The sequence below is a fragment of the Bicyclus anynana genome, chromosome 10, assembly GCF_947172395.1.
Source record: "Bicyclus anynana chromosome 10, ilBicAnyn1.1, whole genome shotgun sequence".
Lineage (NCBI taxonomy): Eukaryota > Metazoa > Arthropoda > Insecta > Lepidoptera > Nymphalidae > Bicyclus > Bicyclus anynana.
Window position 1 is genome coordinate 8,979,204 of NC_069092.1, and position 13,318 is coordinate 8,992,521.

A 13,318-nucleotide genomic window follows, 5' to 3' on the forward strand; every position below is an offset into this window, starting at 1 on the left:
TTCTGTACGGCATTTATGCAATTCCTTTTGTACACATATACAGATACTTTACCCGTAAACGCCGTACATTTTTCCAGCGTAGGAGTCGAAAGATAAGGGTCGCAAGCCTTATTTTCACTCGCGCACTCACCTACCGCTTAGAAATGACGGCATAGTGCTCAGAGTTATTTCCTGATATAGTAACAGCATTCTAAGCGTTATTCATGTTGGTTCATTTCACATGTATTTTTTTTTCAAGGGCTTGTAGTCTACAATATGCTTTTAATGTATTTAAGCGCGTAACAAGTCAAACTTAAGTCACTCCACCTAAGGCTTATTACACGTTATTACTTTGATATTGTCAAATAAAGTAAGGTATGAATGACAATCCATATTTGCAAATAAAGGCAGATAAAATAACTATATCTGAACATACATATCTGTAGACATGAATGTTCAAACGGAATATTTGAATCTCACCAGAGTACGTTTAATGTACCCCGCCAAGCGTTTCTACTACATTACTTGGAGCCATTAACTTCGTTTGGCGGCTTGGAATATCAAGAGGATTTATTCGCGAAGGTTATCGGGCGCATGTGCACCAAGTTATCAAACTTCGCCACAACTCGGTGTAAAGGCTTCAGTCGCGCTACAGGTTCGTAGACGCTCGCACGTAGCGGTGCTACGAGAAATTGCGCTACGAACTTCTAAACGCTACGAAGATAGCGCCAAAACGATGAATTGAAAGACCATGCGTGTGCTTCAAATTACTTTTTAATTAGTTTCAAAAGTATGTTATGAGTGAACTGTGGTGCAATGTGAACTGAATGATGGTTGGAAAAATACTGTCCTATATACATTTCGGACTTGTCTTCCACGTAGTGATTTGTTTTAAGGATAGTGTTGGTAAGGAATTTATAGATTAAATTAATTTAGGAACTGATTTGTTTCAGAGGATAGTCACTAACCTGAATGTTTTTAAATGACCATTATAGACTAATTTAAACATATGTTATAATATTCTGGCCTTAATCTTTAGATGTGCAATAAACTTGTCAACCTTTCTTCCGAGCCTTTAATGTTAAAATTATAAGCAAAACTTTTTTTATTATTACACTCATGGTTATAGATCTATAGAAAAGTAAGTCTCCTCTAACTATCCCCGTCACTTTAAGATCTATTTCTATTAGGTCTATGTCTATATCCTTAGTACAAACATGTACTAAGGACATACCTAATAAATTCATTTTAAAATTTTCTGCGTAAACCTGACAAAGAGCGGCGATTCTCATTTTCTTTTTTCTCTCTCTCTCTCTCTCTTTTCATCTGAGACTATTGTCAACATCTGCATCCAAATCACTCCTGCAGGCTGATTCCCTATTTTTGAAGTATGCTAGTTGATATATACGAAATCTAAATTTTAGTGTAACAAATGTCATCTGGTGTCTACTGGATGGCTTATGTAGGTAGATGACATGTTGTCAATCAAACTATTAAAATAAACATCAAGTTTATTTTAATAGTTTGATAATAGAGACTCAATAGCGCATCGGTAGGAGCGGTCGGACTCATCACCGAGGGGTGGTGGATCGATCCCCGCCCCTTTGGTCTATTGTCGTACCCACTCCTAATACAGTCTTCTCCGAGTTTGGAGGGGAATGGGAGTATTGGTCATATTTAAAAGGTATGGCAAATATTCTTTAAAACAAAAGACTATAGTCTAGCTAGCTAATACCTGTCATAGTCTAGTCTAAGGCTAATTGATTGGTCAGTACGCTGCGCAATATTAATTGATAATACTTTCACGTGACGACCATATTTTGAAACCCAAAGAAGAAAAGTTTCAAAACAATTGGCAGTGGAATGGTAGTTAACGTCAATAGTCTTATAGCAAAAAGCTTCAACCTAAAGCTTAAGAAGCTTTCGCTTGACTGCTAGATCAAAAATCTGATACAATATTTAGTAGTCCGGCGCATATTGTGAAGAGGTGCCTCACTCTGGAGGCTTGACCACAGGTGGCTTGAACACTCTAAAGCCAGTTCAGCAAAAGCAGAAGAGCAAATATTTTTTTTTATTTATTTATTTATTTACTAACTTACACTAACATATAAATTTACTTATAAATGTTCATTAGTGTCTTGTATACTTCATTTTTATATCAACATTAGCAGACGCCCGCAATCCTGTTCACATGAATGTATGTTTTTCACAAATCCCGCGGGAACCATGGATTTAGCCATGAAAAGCTAACAGATAGCCAGACGGGTAACGAAAGTTCTCCTTACTGCAAAGCACGCTAATTGGCAACGTAAGCCCTCATTCACACGAGAGTTCTTTTAACGCACGTTAAAAAAGCTTTCAAATATACTATGAAGTTAAATGAAGGTCTATATCCAACGCCCAAAATATAAAATGCAACACTGCTCGAAAATAAGCGTTGAGTTTTAAAAACGCTGTCGTGTGAACATATACTCGTACTTGGGAATGCATTTGATGTATTTGAACTTTTTTTTAACGTCCGTTAAAAAAACTCTCGTGCGAATGAGGGCTAATGTAATTGCCTCACCTCGGGACGAGCTTTCGCCTCGTCATCGCCGCTCTTACGGCTTTCCGATAGCGTTGTTTTTTGCACAAAATATCCTTGAGACTTTTATATCTCTAATCTTTAAATTGAACATTTGAAGAGTATAAACATAAATAGCCAAATTATTTATTTTAATTATTTTTCTTTGATTGAAATGAAGTAAGTCTGGCTATTGCGGGCTATCCATAAGAAAAACAATGAATTGAATGAATAAATATGTCTGTCTGTACACAATAAAACACTGTGTATTATGTGATTATGTGATTTTTACATAATTATTAACTCATATATTTATAGAAAGCTTAGAGCAATAAGCTTATTTATTGAAATAAGCTGTAAGAAAAAAAAAATTAATGAGCTTTAGACCACATGACTGAAGTAAAACTTCTTTACCTCTCCCTCTCAACGTCTGTATCACCTTACCCGATGACATTTTTCGTAACGCGTTTACTAGTGTACTACCCAAGTCAAACGTGCGTAAAGAAGGCGTTTTACTTAAAAAAGTTTCCAAAAATACAATGAATTCCACGTGGATATGAAGTCGTGGGCGCTTGGTGGTCAACAAATTTAATTTGCGATATAAATAATAATATCTCGGAAAACCAATAAACCACAAATAACCGCACAATGTAAAATTATTATCATTACATAGTATAAAATTAAGTCACTTCTGATGTTTGTTTGCTTATTTCTTTTAAACTTTTCAACTGATTTTCATTTTTGACGGCCTTTGTGGCGCAGTGGTGTGTGCGGTGGATTTACAAGACAGAGGTCCTGTGTTCGATACCCAGCTAAGGACTAAGGTTTTCTTAATTGATCCAGGTCTGGCTGGGAGGCTTCGGCAATGGCTAGTTATTACCTTACCAGAAAATAAGTACGTCACGTCATCAACCCATATTCGGCTCACTGCTGAGCTCGAGTCTCCTCTCAGAATGAGAGGGGTTAGGCCAATAGTCCACCACGCTGGCCCAATGCGGATTGGCAGACTTCACACACGCAGAGAATTAAGATAATTCTCTGGAATGCAGGTTTCCTCACGATGTTTTTCATTCACCGATAATAAACAAATATGTATGTATTTTTTATGTACATATTTGGGTACAAAAAATATATCAGAAATCTAAGAAGCTGGGGCAAAGCCGCTGCCGGGACGTACGTTTCGTCTGGACTGACGACATCAAGCGAGTCGCAGGGATTCGTTGGATGCAGGTGGCTCAGTATCGGGATGTTTGGAAGCCCCTACAAAAGGCCTATGTCCTGCAGTGGACGACCATTGGCTGATAAGATGATGATGATGATAGTCTAATCATAATAGTATATACAAATCGCCCGTGCGAAACTAGGGCAGGTCGCTAGTCCTACTAATATTATTAACGCAAAAGTTTGTATGGATGTTTGGATGTTTGTTACTCTTTAACGCCGCTACTGCTGAAGCGATTTGGCTGAAATTTGGAATGGAAATAGATTTTACTCTAGATTAACACATAGGCTACTTTTTATCCGGGAATATCCATGGTTCCCGAGGGATTTGTGAAAAACTAAATTCCACGCGGACGAAGTCGCGGGTGTGCGCTAGTATGATATAAACACGAGATACAGGTTTAAAATGTTTTGTAAATGAAAAATAAATAAAATCGTCAATTATTGCGTAATTTGCATTCGGACGTGAGCGTAATTTTTATCTCCCCTCATTGGGGCGATTGAAACAACTTTAGGCGTTGATAATGAACTGTTTGCCAATTTGCTTTTGCCCCACTGATTACATAAATTGGAACGAAATTATATATATTTTTTTCATTTTCATTATTTATTCATTGTTAAAATATTTTGCCGTTACAGAGTATACGAATAATGAAAAGAATAAATGTACTGCTTTGCTTTTTTTTGTTACCACATAACTCCAGCATTTATTAACTAGTTTTGGACTTGACCAAGGGTTCTGTACATATCTGCAGGCACATATTTGCTTAGCTTCCGTGATTGATTGACGTACTTTAAAAAAATACAATTTTTGTTTTTTAATTACGAATGTTTAGTTTAGATTTTTAGTATAAGACGTTATAACTTGCAAATATTTCGTAGTTCTAGGTTAACCGAAAATGCCCTTTAAGTTATGATGAGAGTATCAAAATATACGTTTTTGGTGGTTTAAAATACCGTATCTATTTTTAACGTAAACGTAGTGTATTTTTTCTCATCATAGAGTGACTGAGTGGATATGAGTATTTATATTTTCATTTTCATTCAATACTTTTACACGTTACCGAGAAAAACAGATGGACTATCAGGCAGACAGACAGACAGACGGAATAACAGATATACAGACAGACGGACAGAGAGATTTGTCAAACAAACGGATAGAGAGATGGACATGCAGAGAGATACAAAAAGTAATTCTATTTTTTTTGATGTACGGAACCCTACAAATAGAATTTAACTTAAACAGAGTTTCGGCCATCCGCTACTTTAATATATTTTTAAACTGACACCGGCACACTGCAATTGTTTAACATAAATTATTATTTAAAACGACAAAACGTGTAAGTGGCAGCGGCGGCCATTGCAAAGTAAAATTTAAATTATGTGCTCTTTTTTTGTGACGCGTGAAATTCGCGATGCTTTCATGGAATTTTAACACGTCATAATTCTTCTTGGTTGCAACCAACGGCCACTGCCATTCACGTAAAATTATTATATTATTTTGTTGCAACGGAATTCTTTTAGCCATCATTCGCACTAGTTTCCAGGCGTGGCGTTAAACCGCAAACCCCGCGGTTTCACTAACAAATAACGATTGGTATAAGAATTGTCGAGATGAATCGAGATGATGTGTCGAACATCTCGATACTGAAACAGCTTCGCATTTCCACTAGACTTTCAACTGTATGTTATCAGAGGATCTTGAGTTACTTTGGCCATATAGCCCGTCGCCTTCCCGATAATCTGGATAAAGTAATAGACATGTCGCAATTTTGTATGAAAGCTGGGCCTTTATTCCGAGTGTCAACTAAGCAGAACAAATTATTTTTATCTTAAAAGAACATAAAATATAAGGCTTAAAACCCAAAATAAAAAAAAATGGAACCCGCATTTTTTTTTTTAATTAATTAAATAAAATGTATTTTTTTCATTAGCTGATAAGAATTAGCTGAACATTAGTTAAGAATTTTTATCATGGTAACCACGGTTTTGCATTCGTTGAAAAGGTCTCGGGCTCCGTGAGGTTTATAGCAAAGAAAATTCAGGAAAAACTTCAACGTAGGGTAGGGGTAGGGAAGGGGTAGAGTAGGGGTAGGGTAGGGGTAGGGTAGGGGTAGGGGTAGGGATAGGGTAGGGGTAAGGTATGGGTAGGGTAGAGGTAATTGAAAGTTTTTATCGAGTTTCACGCAGACGAAGTCGCGGGCATCCGCTAGTAACTTATAAAAATAAAAGCTATTGTTCTATAACATAAATACCTCCAAAATTGCTTACAAGCTTGCGTTTGGATCGCCGGTACTTAGACATCCCAAACGACATATTCTCAATTCCAAAACACTAAGAATAATCGTAACGTTTTATGTTGGAATTTAGCAAAAGTTTTACGTGACTCAAGGGTACGTTAAATACAATATATCGCATGCTCAGGGATATTCAGCAGAGTTTCAACACACGGCGCAGTATGCAAACTTTTAAATAAGTCGAGCAAATATTGCTTTGGTTTGTTAATTCCTTATTTTTTTAGTTAAATGATTATATAACTAAACAAGGAATTAAATATCACGTGTCTCAAATGGGGAAGGATTCATCGTGAGGAAACCTGCATACCTGAGAATTTTCTTAATCCTCTACGTCTGTGAAGTCTGCCAATCTGCATTGGGCCAGCGTGGTAGACTATTGGCGTAACCACTCTCATTCTGAGAGAAGACTCGTGTTCAATAGTGAGCCGAAAATAAATTTCTACTGATGATGATAACTAAAAAAACACAAAAATTATTTCAGCCTCCTAACAGCCAGTTTCTTCATGTAAAGCTAAAGTAACAGTAAAAGTTGTAAGTAGTAAAGAAGACTTTATTTTTCAGTGAATAAGACCGTCAATTTTGATTTATGACGTTACTTTGACTGCGATGAAGAAACTGGCCGTTGGACTTTGAAATCCATCCAACCGATATGTTCTAAGCCAATTTCATTACAATGGCTATAATGCGAAGATTAAAAGTTGAATAACGTAAAGGTTAATAGATTAAATTATTACATGTTCACTTCGGTTTTATTGAATTTGAAAATTGACAGTTACGTTATTTTTAAGCTATTGCATAGCTTCTATCGCGGGCCTTGAGCGCGGGGACCGAATCCAGAAATTCCGTAACGAAAAAACCTCACGCTCCCCACTCTGACGGGCACGGAGGTGTGGCTTGAAGGCCGTGCATCGTCTAACGTCGTTTCAGTTCGGCAGTCTTCGACACGGCGTGTGTGCGTGCGATTAGATGTATTGTACGACTCTACGAAACTCGCACGAATCGAGACGAGCTGCACGGCTATTCTTTAACGATGTTTTGTATAACTCGTAAGTGCGAGTTTCGAATTCACCGCTATCTCTCTCATTCTATAGTATCGTGTTAAACAGAGAGAGATAGAGGTGAATTCGAAACTCGCACTTGCGAGTAATACAAATATCGTTACAGAATAGCCTAGCTACTCCGAAATCGGAAGAATACATAAGCAGCTGTTTATGCGAAAGTATATAAGTGTATAGGTATTTATTTACAGTGAATAGCTGTACTTGTAAAATTTGTGTATAAAGTGTTTTGAATATGAATGATCAAAGTGCATTTATTATTATTAAAATGCTATGCAATAGCTTTACCGCGGCAGTCCCCGAGTGCCACACGTCTTTTATTTATTTAAAGTAAAATTTGAACCAAAACGATAATATTAAATTAAACTGAAATTTTCACATTACTGTTAGTATAGTAGGACCATGTGAAATAGAATATGATTCCCGTTAGCATTATCGTTAGTACCGCGCGAATAATCGCGATATCACAGAACAAATATTAGGAATTAAAACTGTTTTCAATAACGTAACCACATGATACATTAATAGGACGAGTATTGGTCACGTTTGTAAAATAATATTGCGTGGATCTAATTAAATTTCACTACGATACTTTATTTAGGTTTTAGTAATCATCATTCATCAATGTTAGCCTATTTTGACAGCTATTACAGGGCTATGCCTCCCTTCTTAAAGCAGAATGGGACGTGGAGCATAGACCCACCATGCCGCTCCGATGTGGGTTGGCGAGTTTATGTGTGAATGTTTCTTTAACGACCACTATCATCTATACTAATATTATAAATGCGACAGTAAGCCTGTCTGTCTGTAATCTTTTCATCAAAACTGAACCGATCAAGATGAATTTTGGTATCATGGTAAATGGGATATTGGAGCAAAACATAGAGTACTTTTTGCACCCTAATATAGAAATAGAAAGGGGTGAAATAGGGGTAGAAACTTTGTAAGGAAAGTCCTTCGTGTTTACTTGTGTTATAGTTTTAAAATTTTGTTCATAAATCATAAAAAAATACGATATATAATGTGATTCAAGAATTTTTAAAATTCAACCCCAAAAGTGGTGAAATGCGCACCGGTAAGCGCAGTGTTGGTCTACCCCTCACTATAGATGGACCCAAGACATCAAGCGGTTTTCAGGTAACCGCTATATGCTGGCGGCTCGATCTGCTTGGAAGTCTATGTAAGATGCCTATGTCCAGAAGTGGACGTCCATCGGTTGATAATGATGATGATCATCATTATTATCAGCCAAAGGACGACCAGTTCTGGATGTAGGCCTTCTTCAAAAACTTTCAAACACCTCGGTCTCAAGCCACCATCCAGCAGCTTCCCGTAATCCGCTTAATATCATCAGACTACCTCAGAGGGGGTCAACTAATTATGCGTTTCCGGTGTGGGGTCGCCATTCCAGCACCTTGGACTCCAACATTAATCGGCTCTTCGAACTATATGCTCTATTATAATTACTAGCATATAATTCTACTATAATTATAGGTAATTATATTATTAATTTCTTCATTTTTTTAAGAAATTATATATCACGTGTCACAGTGAAGGAAAAACATCGTGAGGAAACCTGCACACCAGAGTATTTACTTAAATCTCTGTGGGAAGTCTGCCAATCCGCATTGGGCCAGCGTGGTGGACTATTGGCCTAACCCCTCTCATTCTGAGAGGAGATTCGAGCTCAGCAGTAAGCCGAATATGGGTTAAAATGATGATGATATTATTAATATAATAATTAGCAATACTTCAATAGATATTAATAATGAAGTATTTTAATGAAGGAACATTTATTTTCTCAGTAGTCAATCATTGATTGTATTACACGTAATTGGAGCTTAGCAGTAACATAATAATATAATAGAAAGCACACGAAGGTACTCAGGAGATTGTTATAACATAAGCTCGGATCTAATCCAGCTTAGCGCCAACCACCCGCCTGTCTCACTTACACTGCCAATTTAGAAAATCCCGTAACTGAAAACATAGTCCCGATTAATCTACTAGAGCCGATAGTATCTGAAGGCGAATTAACACGCAACCCGAATGAAACCTATTACGTTCTGAATGAAGGTTCCCGATCGATTTATTACCACGTAATGAACGTTGAAATGAATTAAGTGAATTAAAGTAAATTTCGTGTAATGCCTAATTTTAGTAAATATCGATAGACGGTTTCTGTATTTAGTAATTCATCCAACCCACTGCGTATTTGAATTGATTGAAAGAATTTGCAGAAATTCATTTGCACCGACTTAGGTCATCTATCCACGATCTAGCTGACCGTCAAGTTTGCAAGACGCTTAATGGTGTGAAAAGAAATCGACTTAACTCAACTTGATCGTGAGTAGCTGGCCTTAGATACCTTAAATAGCTTAATACGCTAGATTCAACAGTTTGGGCATTCATAAAGCAGCTAGATTACTGACTTTCATAAGAAATTTAAAGCAATTCAATTTAATTTAATTTACATATCAGGGAAAAATATTTTTATTACTTGACAATATATGCAGTTATTTTATACTATTATTATTATTATTATACTAATAAATTACAAAGAGGTTAAATTAAGAAGGAAAGCAATACGTTCTTTGTGAGAGGTATATGCTGTATTTCAACCCCATACTCCTACAGAAACGAGAACAACGCGAGTGAAATTACGGGGCGTTAAGCTATTTTAAAATCTATACTAATATTATAAAACAGAAGAGTTTGTTTGTTTGATTGAACGCGCTAACCTCAGGAAATACTGGTCTGATTGGAAAAATCCTTTCAGTGTTAGATAGCCCATTTATCGAGGAAGGCTGTAGGCTATATTTTATCCCCGTATTCCTACGGGAACGGAAACCACGCGGGTGAAATCGCGCGGCGTCTACTAGTATTTTTATAACGGACTTGAAAATAATCATCGTCATCATCATCATATCAGCCGATGGACGTCCACTACAGGATATAGGCTTTTTCTATGGACTTCCAAACATCACGATACTGAGCCACCTGCATCCAGCAAATCCCTGCGACTCGCTTGATGTCGTCAGTCCACCTGGTGGGGGGGTCAACCAACACTGTGTTTACTAGTGCGGGGTCGCCATTCCAGCACTTTGGGACCCCAACGTCCATCGACTCTTCGAACTATGTGCCCCTCCAACCAACTACAAAATTTGACATAATGTATAAATAATATCACTACAATATTTGTCATAATGTTATATTATACAAATTATTATTTTAATATGTTCTTCAAAATAGTATAAGCGGACTCTCTTAACAAAGTATGTTCACTACACTACTATAGTAATATTATAATTAATTATTTTTATACAGATTCTGAAATTTTTTAACGTTAATATGATTAAAAAACTAAAAATGCCTTCGGATAGAAAAGTGTGAGAAAGTTACAGCAGTTTCACGCTCTCAAGGGTGGCGTTAAGAATTAGCAAAGCAAAGGAAACTCTGCGGAAAAAGGAAATTTATTGGCACGCTGGAAACTTGTTGGTACTAATTATTGCACTTCCTGTTTACATAGTAATAATTAAGTGCAAAAGTTTTATGAAATTAATTTTTATTCAAAGCTTAGTAGGAAGCGGTCAATCCGGTTTTTAGCTTTTTAAATTTTGCGGTGCTTTTAGATAGGTATTTTTAAATTATTAATGTATCGTTAAAAGTAAAAGTTCTTTGGTTAAAAACATGAAAAATCTATTTTGTTTGTGACATCCAATTTTAGTAATAAGAAAGTAGTACTTATCACTTTTTCACATTTTACAGCAAATAGGACGTTTCAGCTTGACAGCAACTCATCAGTGTCATAAAAATAAAAATATTATCCCTCAGAATACAGAAAACCACCAGAAGGAGTGATAGCGCAAAGAAGTGAAGCCATTTGAACTACACATTTTACGATTACTCACTCTGTGTTTGTCGTGTTGTTTGACGTGCTATACAGGTGACTAATTTAATTGAATTAAGCCGTCTTGTGCTATTCCTTCGTGTAAAAATGCCGTTGGTAAAAAAAATAAACTGAATAGGATCACATTTCACGTGTAAGTAGCACAAATAAATATTCTTATGATATAATAATGAATAATTTTTACGTGAATTTAGTTGTCATAGAAACCGATGCCTTCATTTTGTAAGTGTTGCCAATGTAATTGTTTTGATTTTCCCTACTTTTAATTTCAATTCAAGGATTTATTATTTATGTAAAATATTAATCAACTAAATAGGTAGGCATAGGTTCCGGCAAGTAAGTTGAAATAAAATTGTGGTAATCAGCGCAGATAAAGAAAGTGTAAAATAATCTTAAAGCTTTAAAATTTTACAAATAACAATGGCGTGCTATATTATAATAAGTTCGTTCGTTCTTGTCTGTTTGTGTGTTTGTTTGCACATTTGTTTGTTTTCGTCTTTTGTTTGTTTGTGTACCTACTTGTTTGCTTGTTTGTTTGAGCAAGAGGATTAAATAAAATATTTTTATCTTCAAAACACATTCTTAAAAGATATTAAACCGATTAAATGGTCTTATTTATACTTGAATTTTAAGAGACATAAAAATTAGAGAAATAAGACGAGATAATAATAACTGTGCACGCGATTGAAATACATATTTATAACATTAATATAATATAATTATATGGAATATATAAAATTATTATTATAAATATGTATTTCTTTAGTTTGTTAGTTGATAGGTTTTATAATTACCGTCATATTATATCTATTATTTATTTGTCCTTGTCTTAAATTTTTTAGAGTTCATTTTCTTGCTGACTCTTAGCAATCACTAGAAAACCGGTCCCACTGTTTTTATTATTTACCATACAAGTTAACATTTAATGTGATGAACTGTACACTTATTGTTTTCCTTTTAACATTATAAATTTTTACCACAAAATAGGGAAAAATTTAACAGCCTCATGTACTAGCAACATTACGCGGGTGAGAATTGCGACGAGTGCAGGCTGTTGTGTACAATTTTTGGACACACTGCGCACTATAGAATGACATCTAAACGTGGCTTCTGGTGGTTTTCTGTATTCTGAGTATTATCCTATCCAGCGCGTAGCGAACATTTTGGTTGTTCCAAAAATAAAGTGGTTCTCATAATATTACGAGTACTTTATTCTGTACTTTGTTCCTTATACAATAAGGTGTAACGAAATAAAATCAAATGCAATATAAATAGAACGAAGCTGCGATTGCCAGACCTACCTTGTTTTGCAAAGGTTAAAGTCAGCCATCTTCTACCATAGGTAGTAAGTACGAAAGTCAATTTGAATGGAATTTGGTTGTGATGGCTGTGGAAGGTAGAAGGTGTCGATATTCCAGATCTGCAATTCGCAAAGTTGAAAATGTAATTGTTTGATATTTTCTACGCGATATTATGAGGAATCGTTTCTCCAGCCGTCAGAAGTTTAGCCTTGTACTCTTTGCTAGAGACACTTAATGTCATTTTTAAATAAAATAATTAAAAAAAGTATTTAAAATACTTAACGGCGTCTTTCAAAGAGTTGCCACAGAACAACGAGACACCCTGAAAATTGGCATTTTTTTATTGTAGGTGTCCAGTTGACTCGCACAAAACTTTTCGCATTGACGTTTCTAATAAGAACAGGGAAATGTGGAATGACCTTCCGACTTCTGTATTCTAACGCTTACGATTTGTACATCTTCAAGGCAAGAGTGAATAGGCATCTTCTAGGCAAGCGCGCTTCAACCTAGATTTCATCATTGCTTTCCACCAGGCATGATTGTAGTCATGCACCAGTCTATTCAGAAAAAAAAGAATGTTAGTGACTGGCGATTGAAGAGACATGATTTCTCATACTATGCCGAGCAAATTGTAAAACATAAGCGCTTTATATTTGGAAGGGTTGAGGGTTTAGACCCTTGAAACCTTCCTAAGCCATCATCATCATCATCATTATCAACCCATATTCGGCTTCCTGCTGAGCTCGAGTCTCCTCTCAGAATGATGTGCCCAATGTGTCCACCACGCTGGCCCAATGCGGATTCATAAACTTCACACACGCAGAGAATTAAGGAAATTCTGTGGTATGCAGGTTTCCTCACGATGTTTTTTCTTTCAACATTTGAGACACGTAACATGACACAACTGAAAAGTTGGAGGTGCATGCTCCGGACCGGTTTCGAACCCACACCTTCCGGAATCGCAGGCAGAGGTCATATTCACTGGGCTA

At 36.2% G+C, this 13,318-nt stretch overlaps 1 protein-coding gene across 1 annotated transcript in view; it reads left to right on the forward strand.

Moving 5' to 3' along the window:
• The first annotated feature begins 637 nt into the window (after window positions 1-637).
• Window positions 638-13,318, forward strand: part of LOC112042927 (lachesin-like) — a 41,056-nt gene continuing 28,375 nt past the window's right edge. The window contains exon 1 of the mRNA XM_052883913.1: window positions 638-885. Coding sequence (XP_052739873.1) covers window positions 807-885 — 79 coding nt within the window. The 5' untranslated portion in view covers window positions 638-806. The remainder of the gene's footprint in view (window positions 886-13,318) is intronic.